General features: G+C 35.4%; 2 protein-coding genes across 2 annotated transcripts; both read left to right on the top strand.

The window, feature by feature from the left end:
• The first annotated feature begins 568 nt into the window (after window positions 1-568).
• Window positions 569-5,175, top strand: LOC123899292. The gene is made up of 7 exons (XM_045950396.1): window positions 569-1,067; window positions 1,571-1,660; window positions 1,769-1,849; window positions 2,749-2,880; window positions 3,294-3,512; window positions 3,894-3,986; window positions 4,657-5,175. Exons 1-7 carry the CDS (start codon window positions 831-833, stop codon window positions 4,816-4,818), a joined length of 1,014 nt encoding a protein of 337 aa, XP_045806352.1. The 5' UTR covers window positions 569-830; the 3' UTR covers window positions 4,819-5,175.
• An 8,541-nt stretch (window positions 5,176-13,716) lies between these two features.
• Window positions 13,717-17,121, top strand: LOC123899290 (pentatricopeptide repeat-containing protein At5g42310, chloroplastic). Its single transcript, XM_045950394.1, has 4 exons — window positions 13,717-15,670; window positions 15,861-16,013; window positions 16,093-16,164; window positions 16,570-17,121. The coding sequence occupies exons 1-4, from the start codon at window positions 13,910-13,912 to the stop codon at window positions 16,678-16,680; spliced, it is 2,097 nt and encodes a 698-aa protein (XP_045806350.1). The 5' UTR covers window positions 13,717-13,909; the 3' UTR covers window positions 16,681-17,121.
• The last annotated feature ends 379 nt before the right edge of the window (window positions 17,122-17,500 follow it).

Below are 17,500 nucleotides of genomic sequence, written 5' to 3'. Positions count from 1 at the left end.
GTTTATAAGAGATTGGTCATAGCTTCTTAAGTTTGAAATTGATAGTTAAAAATTTATAACATATTATTACATCATTACATTTTTAATGATTATGTTTATGTAAGCGTTTACTAAGTGACATGACAGTGTAGGCTTACGTGGTTGTTACAAAATATTTTTATGGGCATTATTTGGAGAATTTATATGTATTTCAAAATTCGGGGAGTCGATGTGAATAACATTTCATAAAATACAGACCAATTATTGAGTTTCATGGATGATTTTCATTAAAAGGATATTATAGTGGTACGATACTTACACTTGTTGGTAGTGACTCATGATTTGAAGAGTGACGGCAACATAAACATTTTTTTAATGAATTAAGAATGTAACACCATAGTTTGTTACTTAGTTAAATGACCAATTTAATACTAAAAGATCACATTATTACTTGTCAAATTCTTTTTTGAATTAATTGTTAGTATATTAGAATGTTATTTATGTTAGTTAGTTGAACCATAAACTTTCAACTCATTAGTTCAATAACTCAATTAGCTTAATTAATCGGTGTAGTTTAATATTTCAACTCCAAGTTTATTTATGATGATTACACTCACACTCACTCACATTATTCAGTCTATATATACCTATAGTTTGGTTTAATATATATAGTGGTTATTTAATTTAACTGCACATGGCTCGTGCAAATCACGTGTAAAGCTCATCTCATCCCTGTCTCTGATGAAGTCGTACAACTCTGAAACAAAACAAAGCAAAGCATAAACCATAAACTACACTCACTCACACCATCGAATTCATCGTATTATATTATATACTCCATCCATTTGATCATGTATTCGTTGACAGCGAAACCCTCATTTACACCACAATTCATAATATTATCTTCTTCTTCAACTTCTTCTTCTACTTCTTCAATTTCTCGAGTTTGTTTCCGAACTCGTTCACCTTCATCAATTACCTTTCCCACTAATTCAGACCATAAAGGAAGACTTCATTTCAGAGTTCAATCATCCCAAAATGATACTCCCAACTCTCCTGCCGACTCCAAATCCCCTAACGGCACTCTGGTTCGTAATTCTTCCTCTTTCAATCTTACCCCACTTTTTTTTTTTTAATTATATATTAATTATTATTATCATTATTTAATGTTAGTATAATAGTAAAAATCAACCTGTGAATTGTGAATGGAATTCCACTGGAATAGGGCAAATGTGACACTGGATGAATGTACTTATTATTATTAAGTTGTTTGTTATCGCGAACCTATGAAACACTGACACTGACATGTAGACACTGATAATAATTTGAAAAAATTATAGTGATTAAATGCCCGGTGTCAGAGACATATCGGGCATGCCTTCAATTTGAGGTGGTGTTGTGGCTACATAGCCAGGAACTGCTATTCATGCATATTATATATGAAATGATAAGTTTCTTCAAAATTGGAGTAGGATATATCTAATATATTATCCTAAAGAATGAATTCTTCAAGTAAAAAAGCATATATTTATGTTTGTCTATATGATTGTGTTCCTGATTAGTGATTAATTATACTTTTTGAAATAATCAGTCAAAGAGCAGGAGAGAAATCTTATTGGAATATGTCAAGACCGTGCAGCCGGAATTTATGGAATTGTTTGTGAAAAGAGCACCTCAACCGGTAATGTTTTGTCTTGTTATGAACGTGTGTGGAACCGTTAATTGATTGCCGTGTACACTTTTTTCATTCAATACTCTTTTAGTGAATGTGATTTCTTTTGGTGATTAGGTTGTGGATGCAATGCGACAAACGGTGACAAATATGATTGGAACACTGCCACCTCAATTTTTTTCTATAACAATTAACACCGTAAGATCAAGCGTTTTTTACGCCCTTCTTTACTAGCTTTTACCATCATTTTATAATTTAATGCGAAACAATTTTTACATGCTGGTTATGTTTGGTGGAATTGTGGATAGCTAATATCTTGGTTTTGATGAAATTATACTTGTTACCTATTGTTATTTCAGTTATTTCCTAACTTTCTTGGTGGTTAGTCTCAATTTCAGAGCCCTTTATACGCTCCACCCTTACGATACTTGTTTATTGACAAACATTATTGATATTGTTGAATGAGAGAGAACAGAAAAACAGTGCCAAAAAAGATGTGTGCATAGCGTGTCAGTAGCAAAAGTGCTCAGATTGGCCTGGGAGCAGTGTCGTTCAAACGCCCGGGAATAATTGACCACCGCCAGAAAGTTTGCCAGGAATGGCGCATTCACGCATTGGCGGAAGGGACTCGGCACTGACACGTGTGTGTGTGTGGGCGCATGAGAGCATGTTTGGGGATGGGTCTTGGGGTGTAGGTCCACTTGCTAATCACGATTTTATGTTGCCTCAACCCGACTATGATACCATGTTGATTGAGAGAAAACAGAGGCGTGATATTGTAAACCGCATGTTTCAACTACCCAACAGAGTCGATTTTTGGTAGTCTAAAAGAAATAAATATAGGAGATATTATTCTTATTCACATGATATGCCTATATACAATAATAAATGCAAGATCATAATTTACTTTTAACATATGCTAATGACTTTTCTGCTGGTGGATGAGTGACAGACTGACAGTTTTAGAACTAGATGGTATAATTGGTAAAGCAACATTAAGCCATGTATTTGGGTTGAATTGCATTTCTTCCTAGTGTTTTATATGCTCTTCATGCTTCTTACTTATTTCAGTGGGGTCCATTTGGTTTTTTATTCAGGTAGCTGAGAACCTTGCACAGCTTATGTACAGTGTCATGATGACTGGCTACATGTTTAGAAATGCACAATACCGTTTGGAACTGCAAGAAAGTTTGGAACAAGTTGCCCTTCCCGATGTTCAAGATAAAAAGGTACACCATTTCTCTTCCTTGTCTTTTTGGGATGTGGTTCAGAAGTATTGAAATGTTTGGATAACTCTAAGGGTGTGTAACTCATTCCGGTGTCAGAAGACTTATTTGGACCTTTTGGTCTGGTAGTTTTTATCCTTTTCTACCCAGGACTATTTAGAATATAGGATAGGAAAAAAAAAACTAGTATAGGACTTTCTTTCATGTGGTGTGGGCTAACAGAAGAAATAAAATTGATGTTGAGTAGATTAGTTCAGGTGTAAGAATGAAGAGAGTCTTGAGAATTTGGTTTTCAAAAACTTATTTGCAGGCTAAATGCCCTTGAAATTTTCCTTTGGAGAATTTCTTCAAGATTCAGGACACCAAGTAAATGCTTTAGTCGGTACATTCTTTAATTTATTCTCAAAATGTTGCAGGATATTCCAGACTATGCATCTGGGACACAAAAGAATGTTTCAGGTGAAGTCATTCGGTGGAACAACATTTCTGGGCCCGAGAGAATGGATGCTAAAAAGTACATTGAAATACTTGAAGCGGAGATTGAGGAGCTGAATCGTCAAGTTGGAAGACAGTCCAGCAATGCACAAAATGAACTGTTGGAATACCTAAAATCTCTCGAGCCTCGGAATTTGAAGGTTGATTATACTTTTCTTTGTCATTATAGAATACTTCTTCACTTCTATCTAGCTGTTGTGTGCTGTCTGTTTAACATACACCTCTATATAATGAGTATTGATTTTTGCAATTGATGAACATGAATCGGTATTTTGAATATCTGGAATTGCATTTCTGTCCAGCACTAGGTACTGGTATGGTGTTACTGTACTCACCACAATTATATATCCGCTGATGTTAATTTACTAGAGTAGGCGCTCTACGAGTTGTGATATTTGCTTCTATAACATTAACTTGACATCACATCCGCATCATTAAACTAAATCAATTCAAGTTTTCCTCTTATTCTGTGTGGTTAGAATCAATTATGTGCCTAATAACCGCCATTTTTTTTCATGTAGGATTTGACTAGTAGTGCTGGGGAGGACGTTGTGTTTGCAATGAATACATTCATCAAGCGACTACTGGCTGTTGCAGATCCTAGTCAAATGAAGGTTTGCCTCAATATCTCTAATTCCTTTTCTGTTTTCTCCACCATCCCATTATTAAAGGAAACTTCATTCAACCTTTGCCCCTTGTCCTCTGACAAAGTTGACCTTTTCAAATTATTTTGCTCTGCTCGCAATTATTATTTAGGGATGTGTGTGTGTTTGTGTGTGTGTGTTGACTGTTCAACATGGATGATAGAACTCACTCTGTGTTGTTGTTTTGGGTACATAAGACTGAACTTTTATTACCTGATCGGAAAATTTATGTAGAACACACATTTGGCAGAAACACTGTTAATCATTGCCGTGTGTCCTGTCTGATTAACTGGTTGTGATATACTGATAGGAACTGTATCATTTTACGTTATGAATTGCAAAACTTCTGAGGGTCTGCAATTGACAAGATAACCCCCTTTGAATCCTTTCATCTTATTATTAGTATAATCATAGTAACTCTCTAAATGACATAGTATCAGATAGACATAGTATGATAGTAGGCAAATTAGATTTTTATTTGTGTGAACCAAGGTAATCACTACTAGATTTCTTCGAATTGATTCATTTGCCTATGTGTGATTTTTTTAGGGGTTTAATGTCGTTCTTTTCGCTTTCTATTACTGTAACTAGTACCATTTCAGATCTTTTTTTAACTTCTTTCAATTCTGGTTTTTTATAGACTAGCGTGACTGAAACAAGTGCATCTGAACTTGCCAAACTGCTTTATTGGTTGATGGTGGTTGGGTACAGCATTCGCAACATTGAAGTTCGTTATGACATGGAAAGAGTACTCGGAACTTCTCCAAAGCTGGCTGAATTGCCGCCGGGTGAAAATGTTTAAGCAGCCTTGATAAAGTTCATTGTCGAAATACTGTCCCCAAATTGAAGCCAAGTGCCCTATTAGATTTTGCACTTTTTAATTGATTGGCTGAACGCTTAGTCATGACATAAAGGAGAAGGCTGCAGTTTTAGAGTTCCCGAACTATTGTTCTCCTAGTAGTTAATATGACGGATCATTTTTCTTCCCTCCGGGTAGAATGGAACTTTTTTCTAAGTTATACCGACAAGATATCGAAGTTTATTCCTAAAGATGAAATCCTTTGATTTATATGTAACTTCTTTGACAACCTGAAACTATGGTGAATTATTTAAATACAGAAGATTGTTGGTTTGTTTAATAATAGCTTTGTTACATCAACTTACATGGTTACAAACTTCCTAGTAGATCGCTCTTACGCGCAAAAGCACATATTCCACTTCCTTTATTTTGGTAAAGTATGGTAGTATGAAATATATTTTCCTCCTTTCTGTTGGGATAAAGAATGTCTCAAATGTTGGAAAATCACAAATAGACGACTCATCCCTGGATCATTAACCACTAGCTACTGCTTTTAGTAAGAGTCGTGACATACATCACTTGTTTATTTCATTGTTGGATTGGATTCACTTAACTATATAGATTTTTAGATCAAATTATTATAGTAAATGGGCAACAATGGTTTGGAACATAACATACCATGTGTACCAACAGGTTCTTTAATTCAGCCACGAAGACCATGTTTGGTATATATCTCTACAGGCTGCAATCACCACCACATTAATAAATCACATTAGGGTGATAATTGAGGATAATTTCCCGACAATAATTTTTTCAATACTCTACAAATCCTCGTCAAAATTAAATCCAATTATTTTGGAAACACTGGGTGAAAATTGTTTCTTACCTTGAACCATTTAACATCCTCTGGATTATAGAACATGTGTCTTACAGAAGCTTTACGTTTTGATACTCTTTGAGGGTAGCTGCACCACAAAATGTTCAAAAACTTGTCATGAGAATAACATTAATTTTATTGTGGATTGTCATAAATGTCTGAAATGAAAATAATTACTTTTTTCCAGATACAGTATGCAAAGAAATCAACCAAAAAGACCATAGAGATACAATGGTTTTTGTTGACATTATAGGGTTTCAGAAAATAGTATCAACTCTTCCTTTGATTTGATGGGTGCATCATATGTTTCGTGCTTCTTCACGCTAAAAAACAAAGTAATTTTGTTCGTTACACGTCTTTTGTATATTCAGAAAATATGGTAAAAATGATATAGCATATACACACCTGAACCTGAAGTGAAGGACAGATAGTTTCGACTCATGTTTCAACAGGCCACATGCTGTAACCGGGGCTGTCTTTGCAAGTGTACATAATTTTGAAGCAGCTGCACTGGGCACTTCCTTGATATGCAGCCTAGCATATGAGCCAACTGGAATGCAGTCCTCTCTGCCTTCTTCATCCAATTCTAAAGCTTTAGCAAGAACATGCTTTTGGATTCTTTTAAAATTATCATGTGCAAAATTTTTGGCATTCTTTTGGTCAAATGCAAAAATTTTGGCATAATCTTGGGGTAGAGATTCCTGATATTATTAGCAATGTCTCACTATAAAGAATCTCCAAAAGACAAACATACTTTAGGATCACATGAAGAATTCCTGAAGGACTTGAGTCCCCTATATTCATCAGGATACTCTACAACAAACAAGTAACAAGTGACTAATAAAAAAGAATGTGATTATATCAGCAATGCAACTGCAAAATTTCAAACAAAGCAATAGGTAGGAACCAGAAAATGGAAACAAAAAAAATAAGGTATCCATGGCAAATTCCCAACAAAGTGCAAAAGGCAGGATATGAGCTATATATAAACTTAGAAAAAAAAAAGAGGGCACAGGCAAACCAAACTTTCATGCCTTTATTAAAAAAAAAGGCAAATGTAACATATATTGCCATGTCATATTTTATTCACTTACATATTGTAAGATATAAGCAACATTATTTCATGTTGTCTCTCATTGTCATAAATATACCAAAGATGAATATTATATCTTTTCATTAGTGAATCTTATTTCATTTCACAATTTGTCCCCATGTTTCTTTTTCCAACTTTATAAACCACTCAATATTCACAATAGAAATCACAAATCTTTAAACTAAACTTTAACTTAATTTTCTCACTTGAAATATCAAAAAATGACTTCAAGTAACCATGTTCTTCAAAGTCAATCTATTGGAGCTTTCTTAACTTTACATGTTCCAAACGAGGTTGGAAATTTTCTTATTCAATATTTCATTATAAGTTTCTAATTTGTCCACTCCTAGAAGTTAATATTGTTTTTACTTATTTTATTTAATAGCCATACGTAGAAATCGATCCAAAATTCTTTAAGCAATTTCACAACCATGATTTCAAAGATACTTGGAAGTTACAAGATGAGCACGGAAAATATCATAGAATCATATTCAATTGAGGAGAAATACTTATATGAGAGAGATGAGTGATTGTTAAAAAGTTAGTCCTATAATAAAATGAGATAAGATAAAAATATCGTTTGGGAGAAATAAACAATGAATTTAATTTATATCACTGTAAAGTTATTTTACACATACGTTCAATAATATACCAACACATCATGTACGGTATTTAAAAACACATGATGTGTGATATTTATTAAATGATGTGCCAACACATCATTGGATGAATGTGTAAAAAAATTTTATACTGACTGTGCACAACAATTAAACTCATAAATAATAGTACATAATAACATTTTTATTAGTTATAGAGGAAAAGAAAAATATTACAGTAGTAATTTAAAAAAAGTAATGTAATTGTAAGAATGAATTAATAGTTTAGTTTTAAAAAATGAATTAAGAATTCAAGATATACAAGTTCTACTTTATTTATTTATTTTGTTTTGGTGAGATAATTATTTTTTATTTTTTTCATTGAAGAGGGGCATAAGCCCAAAAAGAGAATTATACGAAAATAACTCGAGGAGTGGAAACTCCCATTATATTATATAAACACAAATGCTCAATCTCAATCAGGAAATGATAATAGTTAATTCCTATTGAAGCACAATCTAATGAAGTCAATGCATCAGCAACTTTATTAGCTTCACGATAAATATGAATAATATGATTATTTCAATTTTTTCAGCAGTAAATCTCTAATTTTTTAGACATGATTTTTTTTAAGCAAAAGAATGAATATATCAATTATTATAATTTTAATCTATAAATATCTATTCAAGATTATCAAAAAAAATTTACAATAAGATTATTATCACTTAACTAGCGGGCCAGACAGGCGCGTTCCGCATCTGCCTGTGTCTAACTTATGTCCAAAAAAAATGTCTTATGTTATGATGAATTTGTTAATAAAAGACTTTTATTGCTAAAAAAATAAGGATATTGTCGGTATTATGAAAAATCGACACCAAAAATATTTGTATTCTCTTTTTATATAGTATAGATATAGTATTAATTTGGTAATCATTCATGTATAGGCAACCCATTTGCCACTTATTCACATTTTTATGATTTGAATTTTTTTTTCTAAATTGATTAGTTAATGGAAGATGTGAAACTAAGTCAATGGTAAAATAGGTATATTGAAAAGTTCATCTCAAACTCACTTATCCTTTTTATATATTGTTATAGATAACGGTATAGATTTAGTATCATTTATTCCCTCCAAGACAATTAAATTTCTTGTGTAGAGGGAATTTTATCTTTTGTTTTCTGTAAAAGTTTAGAAGATAACCTTAGCTTTTCTTTTCTTTTTTAACTAAGAACTACCTTAGCTTTGAAATCTTGAGAATCAGAGAAACAAAATTAAAAAAATAAAAGTTACAAAAATAAATAGTAAAAATGAAATGCCCATTCACGACGGTGAACGAAACAAAGGGGGAGAATCATTTCACAATTCTGATGAACTAAATTCCGAGAATCATATCGAAAAGGAGGATTTAGCGGATCACATTAATGTGGAAAAGGTTCCAGAAAAATTGCATGGAGATTGGATCAAGGTGGAGAGAAAGAAAAAAAACAACAAAAACAATGGGGGCAAATCTGGTGGGATGTCTAGAGGACTAGAAAATCAGAATTCACATCTAGACATTCTAAATATGGTAGGGAAGGTGGATATGCAGAGACATATGCAAAAAGATGATGGAAATGACACTGCAATATCTAATGCGCGCAATACTAATAGAGAAAAGAAAAAACGGTTATGGAATGATTATAGTGGAGCTAGCAACAACAAAGTTAATGAGAGCTACAACACCACTAGTTCATCTCCAGAGGGCGTGTATAAAGGAGACACCACTGTTAAAATCCAAAACATTTCAACAAAAGTGCATGTGAGAAATAGTAACAACTTAAAGACTGACCCAAAAATCAGCAACAATAAAATAAATGGCATACCAACAAGTCAACTCCAACATATTGGCTTGGGACAACAAAGGGAGGGTGTTTCAAATCAAGTTCCAATCCTTTCCTTTATGAATGCAAGTAACCAGGATGTTGAGAATTCAAAAGGCCATCATGCAAATGGAGGGAGTTCACGTGCAGAGCAAGAACAAGAAGCCAAAAACATGGGCTCGGTTCATGATACCCACATGTCTTTAAATTAATGAAACCTGTTATGCAGTATTTTTTCATATTATTATTATTATTATTATTATTAATGATTGTGATTAATTGGAATTGTAGAGGTGCTCAAGGAAAAAAATTCCGAAGAGCACTTAATAATTTTTGCAGGAAAAATAAAGTTGACATGGTTGCTTTACAAGAAACTCGGTGCAGTGGCAACGTTGCTCGTAATACAATTAGAAGTCTTGGCTTCAAAAATTATTTATTGGCAGAAGCTAGGGGTTTCTCTGGAGGCATTTGGTTGCTGTGGAACAGAGTGGATATTCAAGTTGTTTTAATAAAAAATGATTTTCATTTTCTTCATGTGCAGGTGAAGGAAAAAGATATGGATCCTTGGATTCTAACAGTGGTTTATGCAAGTCCTCGGGAGAATGAGAGGAAAGACACTTGGCAAAACCTTCGAAGCCTTGCGAACACCATAAATATTCCATGGCTTATGATGGGAGACTTCAATGAAATTGCGAGTCCAGAGGAGAAGAAAGGAGGAGTTCCAGCTGATAATAAAAAATGTAATATTTTTAACAATTGGATAAATGAGTGTAATTTGATTGAAGTTACTACTGCAGGTACTAAATTTACTTGGAGAGGTCCAAAGTGGAATGGAAGGAACAGAGTTTTCAAAAAGCTAGATAGGGTGCTCTGCAATGTTGCTTGGAGACTGAAATATCATGAGGGGATTGCTAAAGTTCTTCCGCGTATTCAATCGGATCACCACCCCATTATTGTGTTAACTGAAATTGATCCTGATAGTGGCAAAAATCGTCCTTTCCGTTTTGAGGCTGCTTGGATCACTCATGAAGATTTTCACCATTTTCTTAAAGCTAGGTGGAATGGAGGGACGGATATGGTTCACATGCTTGATGATCTCACTTGTCATTTGAAGGAATGGAACAAAGAGACTTTTGGAAACATCTTTAAAAGGAAAAGAGAGCTTTTGGCTAGATTGAATGGAATTCAGAATAGCCCCAACTATGGGTACAGTAATTTTCTCGAATCCCTTGAAAAAGATATTCATGAGCAGCTTGACACTACTCTATTCCAAGAAGAATGTCTTTGGTTTCAAAAATCTAGAGGTCAATGGATTGCAGACGGTGATCGTAACACGAAGTATTACCATTCTAAAACCATTATCAGAAGGAGGCGTAACAAAATCATTACTTTACGTAATGAGTCCGGTGAGTGGGTTGAGGATTTTGACAGACTCAAAGACATGGTAAGAAATTTTTATATTAATTTATATCATGAAGAGGAGCATGTTCGTGAAGACGTCATTTCATGGGCCACCTATCCGATGAATATTGATGGTCATCACGATTCTTTGAACTCTCCGATTCTGATGACTGAGTGCAAGAAAGCCCTCTTTGACATGGGTCCCCTTAAGGCTCCCGGTGAAGATGGCTTCCCTGCTCTTTTTTTCCAAAATTGTTGGGAAACTATTTCAGATTCTCTTTATCAGTATGTTAATCAGGTTTGGTTAAATCCCTCACTAATCTCTTTAATTAATAATACTCTTATTGTGATGATACCTAAAGTTGACAAGCCTGAGTTAGTTTCTCAATTTCGCCCGATTGCTTTATGTAATGTGATATACAAGATCATCACAAAGGTGATTGTTAATAGGATCAAACCATTTCTTAACGATATCATATCTCCTTACCAATCTAGCTTCATTCCAGGGCGAACTATTCACCATAATATTATTGTAGCCCAAGAAATGATGCATGCAATGTCTAGGATGAATGGTAAAAAAATGTTTATGTCTATTAAAATTGATTTGGAGAAGGCTTATGACCGTCTCAATTGGAATTTTATTGAAAATTGTCTTTCTGAATGTAAGTTTCCTCCTAAGGTTATTAACATCATTAAGCATTGTATTAATTCTCCCTCATATAAAATTCTTTGGAATGGTGAAAAAACTAATACTTTTATCCCTTCTCGAGGCATTAGACAAGGGGACCCTCTATCTCCTTACCTTTTTGTTATATGTATGGACCGTTTGTCTCACATTATTGCTGATCAGGTAGAGGCTAAGTATTGGAAACCGATGCGAGCAGGTAAATCTGGCCCTCAAATTTCACACCTCCTTTTTGCTGATGATCTTCTTCTTTTTGCAGAGGCTTCTATTGAACAGGCACATTGTGTGATGCATTGTCTAGAGCTTTTTTGTAAAGCATCTGGCCAAAAGATTAATAATAAAAAAACTCAAGTTTTCTTCTCCAAGAATGTGGATCAACAACTTAGGGAGGATATTTTGCATCATACAGGATTTGCTCAGGCTACTACAGTGGATACCTATTTGGGATAGTATTGCACCTGGGAGGACTACACGGGGAAAATTTCGTCATATTATTGATAAGATTCAAAACAAACTAAGTGGATGGAAACAACAATGTCTGAGTTTTGCTGGTAGACTCACTCTATCTAAATTTGTTCTCAGCTCCATCCCTTACTATCATATGCAATATGCTAGACTTCCTAAAACTCTGTGTGATGAGATGGAGAAAATACAAAGAAGCTTTTTATGGGGGGATACTGATCAACGTCGCAAGCCACATTTGATTAATTGGGAAGTTTGTTGCCTTCCAAAAAAGAATGGTGGTCTAGGCATCAAGAGCCCCCATCAAATGAACGAGGCATTCCTTATGAAAATGCTCTGGAACTTGATCACTAATCCTAATGATTTGTGGTGTAGAGTCCTCTATAGCAAGTATGGTAGGAATAAAGACCTCCGATTCAGCATAAATTCTCAACCTTATGATTCCCCTCTTTGGAAAGCCTTAACAGATATTTGGGATAAATTCCAAGAAAATATGGTTTGGCAATTAGGCGATGGCAATACAATCAACTTTTGGTTGGACAAGTGGATTCCAGATGGTACCTCGCTTATTAATTCTAGCAGCCAAACAATCATTGATACAACTCTAAATGTGCGTGATATTCTGAATCCGGAAGGGGACTGGAACCAAAGCTACTTGAATGAGAATTTGACAACTAGCATGACCTACCAGATTTTAGCCATTCCACCCCCTAATGAGTTGGATGGTCGAGATATGATAGGGTGGGGAGGAACGAACACGAAGCACTTCACGATTCAAAGTGCTTACAATATACAGCGTGGTCATATTCACTCTATAGAGGGGGAGTGGCAGGCCATCTGGGCTTGGAGAGGACCTCATAGAATACAAACTTTTATGTGGATGGCGGCGCATGAACGTATCCTTACAAATTACCGTAGGAGCAGATGGGGTATTGGTATTTCTCCTTTATGCAATATTTGTGGAGCAGCAGACGAGACAGTCATCCATGTGCTACGAGATTGCATTAGTGCAACACAGGTATGGCTTAGATTAGTGCCTTCTAATCAGAGTTCTAATTTTTTTTCTTTATCTTGCAGGGATTGGATATTCAAAAATATAACCAACAATTTCCATGGAACTCATGACCTAAATTGGACTTCGACTTTCATGGTAGCATGCTGGAACCTGTGGAACTGGAGAAACAAAGAAATTTTTGAAGAAGGTTTTCAACGTCCAACTGACCCTACCTATGTTATTCTCAAGATGGCTACAGAGACTGACAACTGTCGCCACAATATGTGGAGTGATAATCAACATGAAACTACGTTCATTGGATGGAGAAGCCCTAGGGAAGGGTGGGTGAAACTCAATTGTGATGGATCTCATAACGATAGACTGGGACTTGCTGGTTGTGGTGGTTTGTTGAGGAACTCAGATGGCACTTGGCTAAAGGGTTACTCACGAAAACTAGGAAATTGTGATGCTCTCCATGCGGAAATGTGGGGCATGTACTTGGGACTAGACCTTGCTCGTAGAGAGGGGATCATGCATCTTCATGTTGAAAGTGACTCTAAAGTCTTAATTGATATGGTGACAAAGAAAAGCAACTTTAAAGGAAACATACCCACTTTGGTCAGTCGTATCAGACAAATCTTGGATTTAAATTGGCAAGTTCATTTGTCACACATTAGGCGCGAAGGAAACAGAAGCGCCGATTGGCTTGCTAATTTCAGTTACTCTCTAAGTTCTTTTGATGTTCATTTTATCGAGTCTCCCCCTAGGGAGCTTCAGAGAATTCTTTTTCACGACATATCTGGGGCTTGCATGCCTAGGAATGTTCGTTTAACTATGTAGTTTCATTTCCTTTGGGCGTTAGCCCTCTACTATACCAAAAAAAAAAAAAAAAAAAAAAAAAAATGAAATGCCCATATCCATAAATTCTAACTCAACCAATAAAAATATCAAAATTATTAGTGTCGAAGGACTGAAGCTACCGGCCAGGCATGTTTGTGTGGAGGTGTGGTGATAAAGGCTTGATCCACTTGGAGTCGATGAGGGAGAGTCTTCATTTTCTTTCCATCAAGATAACTTAACAATTGTTTATGATTTTTCTTTCTTTATGATAACTTAACACATTAACATGTTGGTGTTTTTGCCACCACAACTAACTGCTACTCCGTTACCCTTCAATTCAACTCGCGTTAAATATTTCCCCATCCACCGTTACCACCACCATGCCATCTCTCAACTACCTCCATCCACCGCCGCCTCCTCCTCCTCCTCCTTCGCATCCGCCAGACCAATAATCATAGAAGACGGTCCTAACGACATTCTTTCCCTCCAAAACCGCAGTTATGACTTCACTCCTCTCCTCAACTTCCTCTCCAACGATTCCAACTCCAACAACAACAACAACAACAACAACAACAACTCGCTCTCTCCAACTTCCCTCAACTCAACCGAGTTCGAACTCGCTGAGTCATACCGAGCCGTACCAGCTCCACTCTGGCACGCGCTTCTTAAATCCCTATGTTCATCTCCCTCATCTATCAACCTAGCATACGACGTCGTTACGTGGCTTCAGAAACACAACCTCTGTTTCTCTTACGAGCTTCTATACTCAATTCTCATTCACGCGCTTGGACGAAACGAAAAGCTTTACGAAGCTTTTTTACTCTCTCAACAACAGGTTCTTACTCCGTTAACTTATAACGCATTAATCAGTGCTTGTGCTCGTAACGGTGATGTTGAAAAAGCGCTTAATCTAATGTCTAGAATGCGCCGTGACGGTTTTCAACCTGATTTTATTAATTATAGTTCAATTATTAAATCCCTAACTCGTTCCAATAGAATTGATTCTCCGTTTCTTCAAAAGCTTTATGCTGAAATTGAATCGGATAAGATTGAACCTGATGGTCACCTTTTGAATGATATAATTCTCGGTTTTTCGAAAGCCGGTGATGCGACACGAGCAATGCATTTTCTTGCTGTTGCTCAGGGTAAAGGTTTGAGTCCTAAACCGGGAACGCTTGTTTCGGTTATATTAGCTTTGGGAAATTTAGGTAGAACAGTTGAAGCTGAGGCGTTGTTTGAAGAGATTAAAGAAAATGGTTTGGAGCCAAGAACTAGGGCTTATAATGCAGTGCTTAGAGGTCATGTGAAAACCGGTTCTCTTAAAGATGCAGAGTTTGTTGTTTCTCAAATGGAGACGTGTGGCGTTTTGCCCGATGAATATACTTATAGTTTGTTGGTTGATGCATACACGCAGGCTGGAAGATGGGAGAGTGCAAGGATTGTGTTGAAAGAAATGGAAGCGAGTAATTTGCAGCCGAATTCGTTTATTTATAGTCGAATGTTGGCGAGTTATAGGGATAAAGGGGAGTGGCAGAAATCGTTTCAGGTTTTGAAAGAGATGAAGAGTTGTGGTGTGCAACCTGATAGACATTTTTACAATGTAATGATTGATACTTTTGGGAAATATAATTGTATTGATCATGCGATGGCAACATTTGAACGAATGTTGTCTGAAGGGATTCGACCGGATACAGTTACTTGGAATACACTGATTGATTGTCATTGTAAGTCCGGGCGACACCAGAGGGCTGAGGAATTGTTTGAGGAAATGCAGCAGAGTGGGTATTCACCCTGTGTTACGACTTATAACATTATGATTAATTCTATGGGGGTGCAGGAAAGATGGGAACAAGTGAGTGATTTGTTGAGCAGAATGAAGAGCCAAGGATTGTTGCCCAATGTTGTTACATATACAACTCTCGTTGATATATATGGAAAGTCTGGAAGGTTTAATGATGCCATTGAATTCCTTGAGGTCTTGAAATCTATGGGATTCAAGCCAACTTCTACCATGTATAATGCCCTAATCAATGCCTATGCACAAAGGGTATGTATGCATGTTATTATTCGAATAATTAGTATTCTTATTGAATTGTAAAACACAATGAGGATTTGGCTACTGGACTGTGTGGAAAATGCACCATACTTGTATCCGTAATATCTTATATTTAACTCATATTTGATGTGTGGAATGGTTAGTTAGTAATTTTGGTAATATTTTGTATGAATTTGGGCAGGGTCTGTCCGAGCAAGCAGTAAATGCATTTAGGAAGATGTCAGCTGAGGGTCTTACACCCAGTCTCGTAGCTCTCAATTCCTTAATCAATGCTTTTGGTGAAGATAGAAGAGATGCTGAAGCCTTTGCTGTATTGCAGTACATGACAGAAAATGTACGTTCTTTTTCCTATGTTTTTTCTCCTTTTCTGGCCAAAGGTCCTAATTTATATGTTATTTGTTGGTGTACTACAGGGCATGGAACCTGATGTAGTTACCTATACTACACTCATGAAAGCTTTGGTTCGTGTTGACAAGTTCCACAAGGTATGTAAATATACCATTAGAGCACTCAATTGTTGTCTTATGTTTTCATAACGATTAGTCTTGCATCTTGTCAAAGGAATTTGTCATAGGTTTTTAGCCACAACGTTCTTAGAGTTCCAATTGTGTGTGATATTTTTCTGTAGCTGTTGTCTATATTGGTATGTAGTCCCCAAGCCACGGTGACTCATGGTGTCGATAATCAAGGAAAAATAGCGTATACTTTAACTTGTAATTAATTGGTCTGGGTCCATTCTTTTTGATATGTTAAGCACCATCCACATCATATCTAATAAAAAATATATCAGCTAAGGTCACCTAAGGTAGAAGTTGTATATCTTGTTTGATAGTTTATTTGTCACCTAAGGTCAATCAGCTTCATTGCACAAACTATGATTTGGGTTTCAGGTTCCAGCAGTTTATGAAGAAATGATTATGTCTGGATGCACTCCAGATAGAAAAGCTAGAGCAATGCTGCGTTCTGCTCTTAGATACATGAAACAAACACTGAGATCATAAATTATAGGGCACATTAATAAAGCCTATACAGGGTTGAATTTGGTAAAATAAACAAAGAGTCGAATTTGGTCAACTGGTATATGTGGTTCTAATTCTGAAGGTTAGTGCCAACTTGCTAGTTGCTATCTCTTTGCTTACAATTGCATGCCAGGCTTTGGCTTTTAAAAGAATAATGTTATCGCTGCAACTGCATCATGGTTTGGTCTTTGTGCTGAACCGTGAAATTAATCTGCATTATATGTAAAATTGGTCTTTTGCCCTAATTTCCAAGCAATACTCCCTTGGAAAAGATAGATTTGTCTGTCAAAATCTAAAATTGAAACTGATTATTCAAGTGAAAACATGATAATATGTCATCGCTAATGTAATAAGAGTTGTATGATGATTATTCAGTTGTATGATGATTTCTGTAATAAGAGTTGAAAGAGGAGTTTATTTACAGTTTATCTTATATTTGATTGTCAAAGAAGATTATGTTTATATTATACCATAGAAATATTTGTGCAAGTGTTTGAAAAAGCTTACAATATGTTCATATATTATTATCTTTGATATATTTCGAAATGTTTCCTTGACAGCTTATGAAAAAAAGTTATAGCTTAAATAAAAACAATCATACCATATTTCAATTTTTAATGCAATCTACGAGGTTATGGATCGAATGGTTTCTTCATCTAAAATTAGATGGATATATGTATTTTATTTTAAGAGGCTAAAATGAATTTTATTAAAGATGGGAAAAGATACAAGGTGTACAAAGACCCACTCAAAAAGAAACAAAAACTGAATTTTATTCTGATATATGTATATTTTTATTTTT

The sequence above is a fragment of the Trifolium pratense genome, linkage group LG7 (genome assembly GCF_020283565.1).
Source record: "Trifolium pratense cultivar HEN17-A07 linkage group LG7, ARS_RC_1.1, whole genome shotgun sequence".
In the NCBI taxonomy this organism is placed as follows: Eukaryota; Viridiplantae; Streptophyta; class Magnoliopsida; order Fabales; family Fabaceae; genus Trifolium; species Trifolium pratense.
The sequence above is the reverse complement of the archived record's forward strand: the minus strand, read 5'-3'. Positions and strand labels throughout refer to the sequence as shown.

Bases quoted from the DNA above. Each gene is read 5' to 3' on its own strand.
- LOC123899292 (XM_045950396.1), top strand. From the start codon at position 831: ATGTATTCGTTGACAGCGAAACCCTCATTTACACCACAATTCATAATA. The intron at 1,068-1,570 runs GTTCGTAATTCT...TGAAATAATCAG, and splicing joins AATCCCCTAACGGCACTCTG to TCAAAGAGCAGGAGAGAAAT. The intron at 3,987-4,656 runs GTTTGCCTCAAT...GGTTTTTTATAG, and splicing joins CAGATCCTAGTCAAATGAAG to ACTAGCGTGACTGAAACAAG.
- LOC123899290 (XM_045950394.1), top strand. From the start codon at position 13,910: ATGTTGGTGTTTTTGCCACCACAACTAACTGCTACTCCGTTACCCTTC. The intron at 16,014-16,092 runs GTACGTTCTTTT...GGTGTACTACAG, and splicing joins TGCAGTACATGACAGAAAAT to GGCATGGAACCTGATGTAGT. The intron at 16,165-16,569 runs GTATGTAAATAT...TTTGGGTTTCAG, and splicing joins GTGTTGACAAGTTCCACAAG to GTTCCAGCAGTTTATGAAGA.